The 15,932-nt window shown below is 46.4% G+C and overlaps 2 protein-coding genes across 6 annotated transcripts in view; one reads left to right on the forward strand and one right to left on the reverse strand.

Annotated features, from left to right (window-relative positions):
* The first annotated feature begins 1,017 nt into the window (after positions 1 to 1,017).
* MRPL17 (mitochondrial ribosomal protein L17) lies at positions 1,018 to 2,503 on the forward strand. The gene is made up of 3 exons (XM_077816547.1): positions 1,018 to 1,243; positions 1,431 to 1,499; positions 1,892 to 2,503. The coding sequence occupies exons 1-3, from the start codon at positions 1,070 to 1,072 to the stop codon at positions 2,162 to 2,164; spliced, it is 516 nt and encodes a 171-aa protein (XP_077672673.1). The 5' UTR covers positions 1,018 to 1,069; the 3' UTR covers positions 2,165 to 2,503.
* A 4,728-nt stretch (positions 2,504 to 7,231) lies between these two features.
* Positions 7,232 to 15,932, reverse strand: part of ARHGEF39 (Rho guanine nucleotide exchange factor 39) — a 62,452-nt gene continuing 53,751 nt past the window's right edge. For 4 of the 5 annotated variants that reach the window (XM_077816548.1, XM_077816550.1, XM_077816552.1 and 1 more), the window contains exons 9-12: positions 11,448 to 11,677; positions 9,368 to 9,456; positions 8,984 to 9,100; positions 7,232 to 7,523 (exon numbers count right to left, since the gene is read on the reverse strand). In XM_077816548.1, the coding sequence (XP_077672674.1) occupies positions 8,992 to 9,100; positions 9,368 to 9,456; positions 11,448 to 11,677 (428 nt within the window). In that variant the 3' untranslated portion in view covers positions 7,232 to 7,523; positions 8,984 to 8,991. Of the gene's footprint in view, positions 7,710 to 8,983; positions 9,101 to 9,367; positions 9,457 to 11,447; positions 11,678 to 15,932 lie in introns of all 5 variants that reach the window. The other variant, XM_077816549.1, reaches the window with a different exon arrangement.

The raw sequence follows: 15,932 nt of genomic DNA on the forward strand, positions 1-15,932 counted from the left end.
TAATGATTTCATAGCACTATATTCATTTTTCAGCGAGTGTGGAGGACTACTGCATTTCCTACAACCCTGTCAACTGTGAAACAGAAAGTCAGGATTGCACGATGGTAAGAAACAGAATTGCATGAGAAACAAATGCCATAAACTGCCTAAGGATGAGGATTCTTCTAAAAATTCCACATCAGTAAACATTTTCGTCATGCTGATAGGCCTATCTTAGGTAATGTTGACATTCATTTTCTCAATTGTTACTTACCAAAGGTCCAGTGTGATTCTTGCAAGAGGTGGGCACATATGCCCTGCATTCCAGAAGGAACCAATCAAGAAAACCTGACTGATGACAAGAAAGAATACAAGTGCAACAAATGTGCATAGTTCACTTCTTTACCAAAAAAATAACATTCTGTTTAAATGCTTGTTGTTCAAAACATCATGGAACCAAAAGATGACTTTTTATTTATATACCAGACTATAATAATAAAGGTTTTTTATTTGAAAAAAATATTCTCGGTATTTGTGTCCATGTGTACAATGCAAATTATAAAAGCAGCAAGAAGGAAGCAAATCGTGTTTTCAACACAAAGCCCCATCCGCCCGGTTCACAACCATCCCTGGACCGGTGACAGGTGCATGGGCAGCGAAGTCATTGCAAATAAGCAAAGGAGGAAGGCAACGAAAAAAATCAAACAGGCCACTCTGGTATCACCTTGGGCCCATTTCTATGCTCCATACCCCCAAGTCTCACCTCCCTTTCCACGTACTGACACACAAAATGAAACAGTCCCTCAACCATCAAATAAATCAATTTTGCACATTAGCAGGAGGAAGCAAACCGTGACTGTTTTCAACCCAAAGCCCCACCCCCCCAAGTTCGCAACCCCTGGACCAGGCGACAGTAAGTCCTGAGCAGTAGCCACGACGGCAACCGCGCAAAAGGGGAGGGGGCTGTTTGTGTCGTCACACCGGCCTCCAGCCCCGCCCCTGGCCTCGGAGGCGCCCCAACCCCACCTCCCGAGTGGCTTCCTTCCTTCCGGTTCCTCAGCCGCCGCTTCCGGTCGGAGTCGGGCTTGTGATGCGGCTGTCGGTGGCTGCCGCGATATCCCATGGCCGCGTGCACCGGCGGCTCGGGCTCGGGCCGCGCTCGCGCCTCGATATGCTGCGGAACCTGGTGACGGCGCTGGTGCGGCACGAGCGCATCGAGACGCACTGGGCGCGCGCGGACGAGATGCGGGTCTACGCGGATCGGGTACGGCGGCGCGGGGCGCGCGGGCCGAGGGCGGTGCGGGGCGCGCGGGCCGAGGGGCGGGGCCGGCCCTGGGCCGGCGGACCTGCGTGGGGCGAAGGCTCTGCCGTGCGCCTCATGAGCCCTCGGGGCCGGGCGGGGCTGGTGCGGCGGCGGCCTAGTCAGGCTGACGATCCCTGCTTCTCCCCAGCTGATCGACTACGCCAAGCGCGGCGACGCGGACGAGGTGGCCATGCGCATGGCTGACTTCTGGCTGACGGTGAGTAGCCCGGCGGCGCCGCGCCGCGCAGCCTGGGCGGGAAACGGCGCGGACCCCCGCGGGAGCGCGGCTGGCGGGGGCAGGCTCGGTGCTCTGGGGGTCAGGACATGGCCTCAGGGACAGAGAGCAGCGGACCGGGTGCCTGCCCCGCAGCAGTCTAGGTACCGAGGGAAGGGTTTGCAGACCTGTGGAGGACAGAGGGGCAGCAGGCCGGGCAGTTGTGTAAGGTGCCAGTTGGGACACAGTGCTTGGAGCTGGAAGAGAGTAAGCGCCGAGATGCGACTGGGGGACTGGCTCATGATAAAACATGCATGGTCCCCTGAGGGGGTTGGATACCGCAGACTGAGGAACCTAACGGAGGCATGTTCTCTCTGCATTCTGTCCTTTTGTAGGAGAAAGATCTCATCCATAAGCTGTTTAAAGTGTTGGCTCCACGTTTCCAGGCTCATTCTGGGAACTATACACGACTGCTTCAGATCCCCAATCGAGAGAACCTGGATCGGGCCAAGATGGCTGTGATCGAATATAAGGGGAATCCTTTCCCACCACTCATAGTTCTACACAGGGACAATGAAAAGACCTTACTTAATCAGCTTCTGAAAGGATACCGTGAAGACATATTAAAGACCAGAGCTACCCAGGCCCCAGAGGGAACTGCAGTGTAGTGCAGCATTCTCTTCCCTCCTTGTAGTCTATACATTGGGACACAGAAGATTCCACTTAAGGCAGGAATCGGACCCTCAAATTTAAATACTTGCCTCATATGAGAGCAGTGGGTTCAGGTCCCAGACTTACTTTGCAGGTGTCCTGGTTTCTGTTCACAGTTCCTGAGGCCTGGGTTTGATTCTTGGTCTTTTCTGTAGGATTATGCAGAAAGCATGAGTTCAAGTCCCAGTTCTTTCTTTCTGTGGTATAAGTGGAAGCCGAATTGGAGGGGTAAATGATGATGAGTAACTTAACCCTTGATGGTCTCTGTAAATAAATGCATCATTTCAGAAAAGAAAGTTTCCTTGTTTTCACTGGGTGACAGCAAATATTGTACGAGACTCCTTGTTACAGACGTAAAGTTTCTTGACACCATAAGTCACTGCTTCTTGGAGCAACTAGTCCTGGAATGCAGACAAGGAGAGGCAATTCTTGATTTAGTCCTAAGCAGAGCACAGGATCTGGTCTAAGAGCTTGGTAATAGTGACCATAATATTGTTAAGAAGCCCATCACAGTAGTATTTAACTTCAGAATGGGGAACTTCACAAAAATGAAAAGCTAGTTAAGCAGAAATTAAGATACAGTCACAAAAATGAAATGCCTACATGCTGCATGGAAACTTTTAAAAAACACCATAACAGAGGCTCAAATGAAATATATACCCTAAATTTAAAAAAACAAAAGTCTGAAAAAGTGCCACCGTGGCTAAATAACCCAATAAAAAAGTGGTTAGAGGCAAAAAGTCATCCTTTAAAAATGGGAGGTCAGATTCTATTGACAATAATAGGAGCATAAACTCTGGCTAGTCAAGTGTAAAAGGATAACTGGGCCAGGCAAAAAAGAATTCAAAGAGCAATTAGCAAAAACCTAAAAATAATGTTGTTAGTTTTTGAACTCCTCAGAAGCAGGAAACCTGCCAAACAATCAGTGGGGCCACTGGACTAAACGAGCACTCCAGAAAAGCTAAGGACATCGTTGAGAAGCTAAATGAATTCTTTGCATCAGTCTTCACTGTAGAGGATGTGAGGGACATTCCAACACCTGTGCCATTCTTTTTAGGTGAGAAGTCTGAGGAACTGTACGAGATTGAGGTGTCAATAGAGGAGTTTTTGGAACAAATTGATACATTTAACAATAAGATGTCACCAGGACCAGATGGTATTCACCCAAGAGTTCTGAAGGAACTCAAATATGAAATTGCAAAACTAAAAACTGAGGTATGTAACGTACCATTTTAATCCATTTCAGATGGATCACTTGATGATTGCCTGTTCTGTTCTTTCCCTCTGAAGCATCTGGTATTGGCCACTTTGGAAGACAGGATATTGGGCTAGATGGACCATTGGTCTGACGCAGTATAGCAGTTATATTGTAATTTGTTGTTGGGTGCTGCGTGGACTCTTCTCCCCTGCGGCCCCACCCCCTCCTCCCCAGTTCCCTGGTATGACTGCTCAGTACTCAATTCTGTAGTCTTTTAGGCAGCTGTGTAACAGGTGACTCGCTTTCATACACAAGGTATTCTTACACTTTGTTAGGAATTGCAATACCCAGTATGCAGCCTCTTAGTTCTGTAAACTCCTGTGGTCTTTTTAGTCTGTTACCCTTCAGGCTAGTTTCAGTTTTAGAAAGTTTGAGTACAAACTTAAGTGTCAAATAAAGGAGATTAACCTCACCTTTAAACATGGTAATGTGGGAAGAATTTAGAATCACAGAAGATTAGGGTTGGAAGAGACCTCAGGAGGTCATCTAGTTACAACCTCCTGCTCAAAGCAGGACCAGTCACCAACTAAATCATCCCAGCCTGGGTTTTATCAAGCCTGACCTTAAAAACCTCTAAGGATGGAGATTCCACCACCTCCCCACGTAGCCCATTCCAGTGCTTCACCACCCTCCTGGTGAAAAAGTTTTTCCTAATATCCAACCTAAACCTCCCCCATTGCAACTTGAAACCATTGCTCCTTGTTCTGTCATCTGCTATAACCGAGAACAGTCTAGATCAGTGGTTCTCAAACTTTTGTACTAGTGACCCCTTTCACATAGCAAGCCTTTGAGTGTAGCAACCCCCCCCCCCCGCTTATAAATGAAAAAAGCTTTTTTATATATTTAACACTATTATAAATGCTGGAGGCAAAGCAGGGTTTGGGGTGGAGGCTGACAGCTCGTGACCCCCATGTAATAACCTTGCAACCCCCTGAAGGGTCCCGACCTCCAGATTGAGAACCCCTGGTCTAGATCCATCCTCTTTGGAACCCCCTTTCAGGTAGTTGAAAGCAGCTATCAAATCCCCCCTCATTCTTCTCTGCTGCAGACTAAATAATCCCAGTTCCCTCAGCCTCTCCTCATAAGTCATGTGTTCCAGTCCCCTAATCATTTTTGTTATCCTCTGCTGGACTCTTTCCAATTTTTCCACATCCTTCTTGTAGTGTGGGGCCCAAAACTGGAAAAAGTACTACAGATGAGGGCTTACCAGTGCCGAATAGAGGGGAAAGATCACGTCCCTCGATCTGCTGGCAATGCTCCTATTTATACATCCCAAAATGCTGTTAGCCTTCTTGGCAACAAGGGCACACTGTTGACGCATATCCAGCTTCTTGTCCACTGTAACCCCTAGGTCCTTTTCTGCAGAACTGCTGCCTAGCTACTCAGTCCCTAGTCTGTAGCAGTGCATGGGATTCTTCCGTCCTAAGTGCAGGACTCTGCACTTGTCCTTGTTGAACCTCATCTGATTTCTTTTGGCCCAATCCTCTAATTTGTCTTGGTTCCTCTGTATCCTATCCCTACCCTCCAGCATATCTACCACTCCTCCCAGTTCAGGGTCATCTGCAAACTTGCTGAGGATACAATCCACGCCATCCTTCAGATCATTAATGAAGATGTTGACCAAACCGACCCAGGACCGACCCTTGGGGCACTCCACTTGATACCGGCTGCCAACTAGACATGGAACCATAGATCACTACCTGTTGAGCCTGATGATAGAGCCAACTTTCTATCCACCTTATAGTCCATCCAGCCCATACTTCTTTAACTTGCTGGCAAGAATACGGTGGGAGACTGTATCAAAAGCTTTACTAAAGTCAAGGAATAACACATCCACTGCTTTCCCCTCATCCATAGAGCCAGTTATCTCGTCATAGAAGGCAATTAGGTTATTCAGGCATGACTTGTCCTTGGTGAATCCATGCTGACTGTTCCTGATCACTTTCCTCTGCTCGAAGTGCTTCAAAATTGATTCTTTGAGGACCTTTGCTCCATGATTTTCTGCATTCATGTTCCAAACAAAAAGTCTAGACAAGTGCACTTTGAGCACGCTGGTTGTCACTGGTAAGCTTAGAGCAGTGATATTCAGATCTTGGTGGATCAGAAGCCCAATTAATAATCAGCATTACACAAAAGAGCCACAGTAGTGTGAATTCATCACTTCATTTACTATAGTACTATTCATATTTAAACAGTATGACAGAAAATATTTAGTGATCTATTCTCACAGCAAATAAGTTGTTGAACTTAGTGCAAGTTGATAACTTAATTGGTTGATAACTTAGTAAAAGCATTCTGATTTATTAATCATAGGATTAGAAGGGACCGCAAGGGTCATTTGGTCTGCGAAGATGCAAGATTTGTTGTGTCTAAACCATTTAAGACAGGTGGGTATCCAGTCTCCTTTTGAGAACCTACAGTGAAAAAGCTTCTACATCCTCCCAAGGCAGTTTATTCCATTGTCCTACTTTTCTTACTGTTAGGAGGTTTTGACAGTAACTCCTCGCTTAACATTGTAGTTATGTTCCTGAAAAATGCTTCTTTAAGTGAAACGATGTTAAGCAAATCCAATTTTCCCATAAGAATGAATGTAAATTGGGGGGGGGGGGAATTAGGTTCCAGGGAAAAAAATTTCACCAGACAAAAGACACTCATATGTATGTGTGTGTGTATATATATATACACACACACACACACTAAGTTCTAAACGAACAATTTAATACTGTACACAGCAGTGATGATTGTGAAGCTTGGTTGAGGTGGTGGAGTCAGCGGGATGAAGAGCATGGGGTATTTCCCAGGGAATGCCTTACTGATAAATGATGAACTAGCACTCGGCTGAGCCCTTAAGGGTTAACAAATTGTTGTTAATGTAGCCTCACACTCTACAAGGCACCACAGAGGGGAGACAGCATGGCAGAGGGAGACAGAGACACACTGTGTGTGTTTGCGTGTGTGAGAGAGAGACATGCATTGCCCCTTTAAGTAAGCTGACCCCACTCTTAAGTACATTGCCTTTTAAAGTAGATCAGCAAGTTGAGACAGCACCTGCTGCCAGCAAGCTCCCTCTGTCCTGAGCTCTGTAGCGTCCCCCCCACCTAATCTCCTTGGAGATAAGGTACAGGAGTGGGGGGCAGAAGCGGTGGGAGGGGGACACCTTGACTTTAGCACCCCTCTTCCACCGCCCACCCCCCTGCACAGCAAGCAGGAGGCTCTCGGGAGCAGCTCCAAGGCGGAGGGCAGGAGCAGCACATGGCAGTGGGGAGAGACACAGCTGAACTGCTGGCAATTGATAGTCTGCTGGGCAGCTGCTGCACAGGGAACTTAGGGTGTGGGGAGCTGCTGGTCCACACTGGTTCCAAGCCCCCACCAGCTAGCTCCAACAGTCTGCCCTTTCTGCAAGCAGTGGACAAAGCAGTGAACAACATTATAAGGGAGTATTGTACAACTTTAAACAAGCGTGTTCTCTGATTGATCAGCAGTGTAACAATGAAACAACATTAACTGGGATGACTAAGTGAGGAGTTACTGTATTCAACAGGGACTGTGGTGATATTGGTGGAAGGAACTAGAAATAAAAGGTCACTGAGTGCACAGCTGGTGGAGCTTGTGTAGTTTCTGCAGGGAAGAAGATGGGGGTAGAGTGGGTCTGTTACAGCCTTATACTGCCCAGTACAAATATATTAAGTCTGTTGTTATTGTCAGGGAATAATGTCAGTTTATTATTTTAAATAGTTATCCAAACACTTCAGCAAACCACAGTGGATTAGATAAAACAAGTTTATTAACTGCAAAGATGGATTTTAAGTGAGTACGAGTAATGAGCCATAAGTCAGAAATGGTTACAAGAAAAATAAAACAATCACTGGTGCCTAACAATAGATTATATTCAAAGGAAAGATTTCTCACCACATGCTTTCAGCAGTCTTGCTGACCAAACTCTTTATGTAAGGACCCCTCCCCCAGAGTCCAACCGCTGCTTCCTTTGTTTTGTCAGATGCAGAAAATGCGATGGGAAGGGAGAGAGAGTCCTCTGCCCCCTTTGAGAGCATTTCCAGCTAGAAGCAAAGCGACAGGCTGTTTGTGTGGAAGGAAACTCAAGATACAGATTTTTGCCCCTGCCCCCTTTCCTGCCAAAGAAGGGCCATTTAGCAGGTAATGTCCATCAGCCTTGTTACACCTGTCTGAGGTATCAGCTTGCCCTTTGTCTCTGATGAACAAGTTTGGGAAGTGGCCAAACCAATCTGGAAAATATACTTTTAGAGTCACAATTTCAGCTTATGCTTGTAACATCACATATAATGCTGCTACGGGCATTTTGCCATGATACTATTGATCATCAAATTACAAGTTTTTATATGATACCTTAAAAGGCATACTTGTACAACATTATTACAGTAGTGTGTAGGATGTGAACACAAGGGTATTGTCTGTCACACAGGTCCACTCTTTGTGTATCCCCACAATAGACACACCTAAGTTCCCTCTAAGCAAAAATGATTAGGGGTCTAGAACACATGACTTATGAGGAGAGGCTGAGGGAGCTGGGATTGTTTAGCCTGCAGAAGAGAAGAATGAGGGGGGATTTGATAGCTGCTTTCAACTACGTGAAAGGGGGTTCCAAAGAGGATGGCTCTAGACTGTTCTCAATGGTAGCAGATGACAGAACGAGGAGTAATGGCCTCAAGTTGCAGTGGGGGAGGTTTAGATTGGATATTAGGAAAAACTTTTTCACTAAAAGGGTGGTGAAACACTGGAATGCGTTGCCTAGGGAGGTGGTGGAATCTCCTTCCTTGGAAGTTTTTAAGGTCAGGCTTGACAAAGCCCTGGCTGGGATGATTTAACTGGGAATTGGTCCTGCTTCGAGCAGGGGGTTGGACTAGATGACCTTCAGGGGTCCCTTCCAACCCTGATATTCTATGATTCTATGATTCTAAGCTTAGGGTTAGGGTTGGAGTGAAGGTGATGTGATTGTGTTACCTACTGAAGGGTGTGAAAGTGATTTAATCAAGAAAGTTTCAGTTCCAGAGCATCGCCCAGGGACTCCGTGACAACTGGTGCGACCTCACAGCAGGCTTTCAAGGGTTGTGCGGGGGGGAGAGGCGCCCCTGCCCTGGCCTGGCCCCGCTGGAGCCGCCATGGCTGGGGAGAGGTGCCTCTCCCCCAGCCCCAAGCTACTGCGGTGAGAGAGGGCTGGAGGCAGTCCTCTCTCCCCACTGCAGTCTCAGGCAGCCTACACCCCAAACCCCTCATCTCTGGCCCCACCCCAGAGCCTGCAACCCCTGATGGAGCCCACACCCCAATTCTCTGCCCCAGCCCTGAGCCCCTTCCTGCACCCCAAACCTCTCATCCCTGGCCACACTCCAGAGCCTTCACCCCCCCGTACTGCAGCCCTGAGCCCCCTCCCACACTCCAAACCCCTCAGCCCCACCCCTGTCACACATCACCTCCATATTGGTGCACATAAAATTAATTCTGAACATGGACATAAAAAATTAGAGGGAACATTGACACACACCTTTGCTCTTATAAATCCTGGCACATTTTCTGGACTGTATGGGCCTCTCTTGAGCTGACAGGTTGTTCTGTCAGGTATTCCTTCTGGTGTACAAGGGTTGGCCTGGCTTTCAGCTGCCTAGGGAGAACAACAAATGAGGAAAACCCCACTCTTAACGTTTTGTTCACCTGCACCATGAGATTATTCCTTCTAAGGCTTGCCTTCAGAGTCAAAGCTCCCTTTCCTTCCCACAATCAGCCTGGTGCTAAAGCCACTCATCTTGTGGATACACTTCCAGAAGCCCACATGATCACTTTGGTGCACTGTCCCACCTCCTACACCACAAGTACACATCAAGAAAAAAAGAAGTCACCTATTGAACAGCAGAAAGCAGATGAGACCTACCTGATAGCAGCTGTCAGATTCAGATACCAGTTGTTAATATCCTCCTGGTTGCTTGACATCAACAGCAGTGTCTTGTGGGGAAAGGAGAGCTGAAAGAGAACATAAGAATAGCTACACTTGGTCAGACCAATGATCCATCTAGCCTAGTATGTCTTCTAGCAGCAGCCAGGGCCAGATGATTCAGAGGGAAGGAACAGAAGAAGAAAGGTGTTGAGTCCAACACCCATCTTTAACATTTCCTTTGCCCCAGAAAACAGCCCTGCCACAGAGACAACTAGCACCTCATCCCATCTAATTTCTGTAATCTTCCTTTTGCAATAGAAAAGCAACAGGGCTGTCCAGGCTACACTGGCACAGAACCAGAACCAGACCTACCCTCTGGCCAATTCCAGCTGCAGATCTCAAAATACTTCACACACAATTAATATTCCTCCCAGCATCTTATGGAGGTAGTAAGTCAATGCCACCCTTGATACTCCACATAGGCTTTTCTTGTCCATTCACCACCCCTTCTGGGGGTGTGTCCACATTTGTTTGCATAAATAAAGTTCAGAAAAGCCCCTGCAAGTTCCAAAACAGTCCATTGGTTTTATCTTCTTGTTGAGTTCCTAGGCTTTTCCTGGCTATAAGTCTCAGCAGGGAAACCCCACATCCCAGATCTTTTGGCTAGAGCCTTCTCACTCCCAGCAGTCTCCAAATTTATCCTACACCCAGGCCTTCCTGCTTGGGGCCTTTCCCACATTAGCAGGCCACATGCAGGCCCTATGTGGCTGGAGCCTCAGGTTTCTAGCTCTGGCTTCCAAACCCCCTGGTGTCAAGGTCTTCTCTGTAGGAGCCTCTTTCTTCTTGCAGTTTCCTGAGCTTCCCCCTTCACTGCACCCACTTGCTGTACTTTATAAGGGATTACCTGATCCAATCCTGGTGTGCCTCTGTACTAATAAGTGTTGGCTGGCCCCAGGCCCTCCAGCCCTTATGGAGCAATCCCTGCTGTCAGAGCGCTATGTCAACAGGAGAGCTTCTCTGGCTGACAATCCACCTCCCCAAGAGGTGGTATCTAACTATGCTGACGGGAAAAGCTCTCCTCTCGGCATAGGGGCGTCTTCATTTACAGATTTACTTTATATATTGAGAAACCAGCCCAGAAAGGAAGCCTCTTGCTCAAGGTCACAGACCAAGTCTGTGGTGAATCCAGTAGAACCCAGGAGACCACACTCCCTGTACTGCATTTTAATGTGGCTCTGTTCTCAGAAGTAACTATAAATGGAAGCATAGGGTCTTAGTTTAAAGTAAATTGAGCAATTTGCTTTAGCATTATTGGGACAAGTCAGGAGATGTTTTTCTAACTGCAGGCACTTCAAATGACCTCTGGGATGCTTCTACCCAAGGCATTATAACCCCTAACAGGAGAAGCCCTTGCAGCCAAAAGGCAGGTCCTTCACCGAAAAGACATGGGGGAAGAAAGAAAAGCAGCCATGAGGAGGAGCTCCACCCTTGGCAACAATTCCAAAGCATCTCTCCACATGTTAGCTGGCAGGATTTCAGATGAGCCAAAGCCCTAGTGACCATTCTGTTGCCTTTTACTTAACATGCTGCCTTGGGGCCAGTTTGGAAGTAGCCTCTTTGTGGATGCACTGGGGACAGCACAATGAGCAGAATCCTCCCAGGCACTGCTTCCTCTGTGCACTCCTAAGGGCACAAGGGGCCATGCCCCTACCCCGAGCAAACCAAGTACAGCAGTGAGAGGAGGCTGCACACCAGGGCGGTCAGAGTGGAACTGTGCCTCCCACAGAGGTGATGTGGGCTTTTCTCTCCCTCGCTCTTCCCTCTGCAGTGAAGCCTCCCTACCACAATCTAGCTCTTTATATTTTTCATTGCCACTATTTTACCCTCTCTAGTCTGCTGCTCCTGCAGCAATTAAGAGACTCACTGTGGCTCTCCCCATCATTGCCTCAGCCACAGTGGTAAGTTATACCCACTATCCTCTCTCACATTCATTCTGTTTTAGACCAGGATGTGTTTGTGGGCAGGGGGCAGAAATGAGGGCTATAGGAGCTGCAGCCAGAAACTGAGAGAAACTTACACTGAGCAGCCCTCCCTGGCTCTGGGTATGGCCAAACACTTTATCCACTGTGCACTGGTTAAGTGGATAGACTGCCTGGCAAGAAAACTTGTCCGAGTTCAGGGGATGCAGTGGGTGGCAGGGCTTCGTCGCAACCAAGATATCGGAGAAGAGGAAGAACATCTTACGCTTCACTTCTTCGCCCTTTGTGGGTACCACCATGAGCCAGCCTTCTTGGATATACCAGCGCCCTAGTTGTTGGGAGGGGGGGAAAGCACAACTGTGAGATGGGACTCAGTGGTGACACAGGCAGTATCCATTGAAGGAATAAAGTGAACTACTCTTACAGATTACTGGGTTTTAAATAAACTATTAATCACTCAGGAAATAGCCCTTGATGTGACTGAGGGCAGGGTGAAGAAACCTCTGCTCAATGTGCAAAAAGTGCTCAGAAAAAGCATGCAGGCATGAATAAAAAAGTGTTATATACATGTGGAGTGATACTGAATTATAATGCCATTATAAAAGTAATGGGACACCCCACCTGGCGTATTGTGTTCAGATCTGCTCACCCACCCTACTTCAAAAAGAATGTAACAGAAATAGAAGGGTTGAGACTAAGGGGATATGATAGAGGGATACAAAATAATAAAGGGGATAGAAAAAGTAAATCAATCAAGAACTTCTGTTCATCCTCTCCATATAATACAAGGGAAAAGGCAGCAAATTAACATCTATTTCATGCACTGCATCATTAGCTTGGCACTCACTGCCACATGGTAAAGAGCTTACCAGGGTGTTTTAAAAAAGATGGGGTCTCTGTAAGTACCGTGAGAACATGCACAACTTTATTATATTTAACGTAAGATAAAAAGGGACATGATCCCTCCTGGTTCAGGACAAACTAACCTCAAATTGATGGGAATTAGGAAGAAACTTGCCCATGGGTAGGTTATTCATTCCACTGTGATCATCTAGTCTGACCTGAATAACACAGGCCAGAGAATTTCAGCAGCATTTTGTACATCAAGCCTGTAACTTCTGGGTTGAACTAGAACATATATCCTTTAGAAAAAGGCATCCAGTCTTGAAGTAGAAACTTCAAATTATGAAGAATCCACCAATGTCCCTTGGCATAGTGTTTTAATTGCTAATTACCTTCACTTAAAAGTTCTCCTTATTTCCACTTGGAATTTGTTTTGTTTCACGTTCCAGCCATCAGATCTCACTATGCCTCTGTTTGCTAGATTCAAGAGCTCCCTGTGACAAAGTGGGAATTTTCTATATTTTTATGAATCCCATATGTGCCTCAGTTTCTCCTATATGGTATATTGTTACCCAGTGGGAAGACATTGACTGTTTGCTTTCAGGGCATGCTAGGAGACATGGGTATGGATGTTGCCTAGCTATTTGGGCCTTAGTCCCCATATGAATGGAGCATCTGAAAAGACAATGGCAAATCCAAATCACTGCCGTATTGATACCTAGCAACCAAATGACCCAGCAGGAGATGGACTTCCTCACCTCTTTGCAGGGAAGCTGCAGCTCAAGAACAAAGGTGTGAAGTAGGGAGATAGGTTGGCTGCTGGACGGAGACTGGACTCTCATCTGGAGGCTAAGCAAGGAGGTGAGACTGAGGCCAGGTCTAGAATACCGACCTAGATCAGTATAACTACATCACTCAGGGGTGTGAAAAATCCACCTAACCTAATCCATCCAACCTAACCCCACCATGTAGACCAGGGGTCTCAAACTCAATTTACCTAGGATAGGATACAGAGGGCCCTAGATAAATTAGAGGATTGGGCCAAAAGAAATCTGATGAGGTTCAACAAGGACAAATGCAGAGTCCTGCACTTAGGACGGAAGAATCCCATGCACCGCTACAGACTAGGGACCGAATGGCTCAGCAGCAGTTCGGCAGAAAAGGACCTAGGGGTTACAGTGGACGAGAAGCTGGATATGAGTCAACAGTGTGCCCTTGTTGCCAAGAAGGCCAATGGCATTTTGGGATGTATATGTAGGGGCATTGCCAGCAGATTGAGGGACATGATCGTTCCCCTCTATTTGACATTGGTGAGGCCTCATCTGGAGTACTGTGTCCAGTTTTGGGCCCCACACTACAAGAAGGTTGTGGAAAAATTGGAAAGAGTCCAGCGGAGGGCAACAAAAATGATTAGGGGACTGGAACACATGACTTATGAGGAGAGGCTGAGGGAACTGGGATTGTTTAGTCTGCAGCAGAGAAGAATGAGGGGGGATTTGATAGCTGCTTTCAACTACCTGAAAGGGGGTTCCAAAGAGGATGGATCTAGACTGTTCTCAGTGGGAGCTGTTCTCAGCGGTAGCTGATGACAGAACAAGGAGTAATGGTCTCAAGTTGCAGTGGGGGAGGTTTAGGTTGGATATTCGAAAAACCTTTTTCACCAGGTGGGTGGTGAAACACTGGAATGCGTTACCTAGGGAGGTGGTGGAATCTCCTTCCTTAGATATTTTTAAGGTTAGGCTTGAGAAAGCCCTGGCTGGGATGATTTAGTTGGGGATTGGTCCTGCTTTGATGACCTCCTGAGGTCCCTTCCAACCCTGATATTCTATGATTCTATGAATGCATGTACAATCAAGCTCTTGAAGAATGAGTTGGTTTTCCTTATAAAAATGAAATACTTGTTTTTAAATAATGTTTAAGTATAATTATTTATAATTTTTTTTTTATCACCTCTGCTGAATGAGCACACCCTGCCTTGTTTAATGGATGAGATACTGGTCATACATAAATAACAGTACCTGATCATATAACTAAAGACTAATGTAATGCATATGCACAAACAGGACACATGTTAAGGTTATACAGAAAAACTTAACGTTGGCCATTTCCTGGTTTTTGAGTGTTTATATGGAATTTCCTGGTACATTTTTTATTAGGACTGTTGATTAATGGCAGTTAACTCATGCAATTAACTAAAAAAAAATTATTCACGTAGCTGAAGTTGCGTAACTACCATCTATCCTCCCCCCGTGTAGACCAGGCCTAATAAACCTGACTGTTTTGACAATACTGTTTGAGTGTCACTGCAGATGCTTTATTAGGTGGATTAATCCCTGAAGAGTGTACAAGTCTATACCAGGAATCTATCTAAGTTGGACTTGTTGAACAGAGCTCGAGATGTGAAGCAGCAGTGCTGGAGTCCCAGGAGTACAATCTAAGGAGGTGGTGAGGCCCCCTAACTTACCCTGGAAGAAGAGTGAGAGCCCTTGGGGAGGGGGAGGGGGAGAGGGGTGTCTGGCAAATTGAAGGGATTCCTCCAAGAGACTGTCTCCAAGAGACTGTCCCCAAGATGGGAGCATAGCACTGATCCTGTTGACCTGTGACATCCCCTATCAGACATTTTCTCCCTGTGTAGGTATCTTTAGATCATAATTTAGCTTATATAAGAAAAGGTTGAGAGACTTAAGGAGTTTGCTGTAAGGCAGATTTCCCAGATCTCTAATTCTTGTAGCACTTCTCTGAACCATCTGCAATTTTTCCAGTGTGCTTTCCAAAGAATTGGACACAGTAGTCCGGTAGTGCCCTCTGTTCCTATGTTTATACCACCAAGAACTGCATTTTCCCAGTGGAATGCTGTGAACAAAACTGCTATGTTCAGTTGTTTATCTACAATGACCTTCAAAGGTGGAATTCACAAGGGGAACGTAGGTGCGGCAATACTTTTATGTCACTTGCTGCAAGAGGAATTTACAACCCTGTGTTTGGCACCCTGGTTCCCTATACAATGCATGGAAAGAGTTAGTGACCTAAGAATGGGATTAGCAAAAGCCAGCATACTGAGTGCGGAACCACCTAAGCTAGCCAGTAGGAAATGGCAGAGAGGGGCACAGTGCCTAAGTGCCTTTGAGGGTTGGGGCTTAAATCCAGGACAGAGGAAGGTGCCTCCCTCTACTTGGGATTCACAGCCATGAACCCTGTCCTTGTGTTCGGTGCTTAAGCCGGGTCAGTCCTTTTTCAAGGAAAGTAAAAGGGAAGAAAACACAAATGGAAGAAAATGGTGGTACCCCTCTTTTAGGTGAGTGCTCTAACTACTGGTCTACCATGTGTGAGACCTAGGTTCAATTTCCTCCTCTGCCTGATGTAGAGAAGGGATTTGAACTTGAGTCTCCCCTTTGCTGGTAGGGTGCTCTAACCACTGGGATATGGGGTATTTCGGGAAAGGGCTCTCAGTCTCTTCTGTTGAAGCTGTTCCACTGTGTGTAAACGTATATAAGATTCCAGAAATGTCACTCTGAAGCTTAAAATGTCTGTTAAGTCAACATTAAATGAAGGAAGCCACTACAAGCATGGTTGTGAGCTTATGCTGTTCAAAATACCACCAGGCTGAATCATCATGGTCTGTTATTGTCCAGTTTATATGTTCTCAGCCATTTTGACTTTATGAATTACACCAATGCAATATACAGCTATGCTAAGGCTGTAGCTATGCCATGCCAAAAGTTCTAGACCACTGTGATATC

This window comes from Eretmochelys imbricata, chromosome 5, assembly GCF_965152235.1.
Source record: "Eretmochelys imbricata isolate rEreImb1 chromosome 5, rEreImb1.hap1, whole genome shotgun sequence".
NCBI classification, from domain to species: domain Eukaryota; kingdom Metazoa; phylum Chordata; order Testudines; family Cheloniidae; genus Eretmochelys; species Eretmochelys imbricata.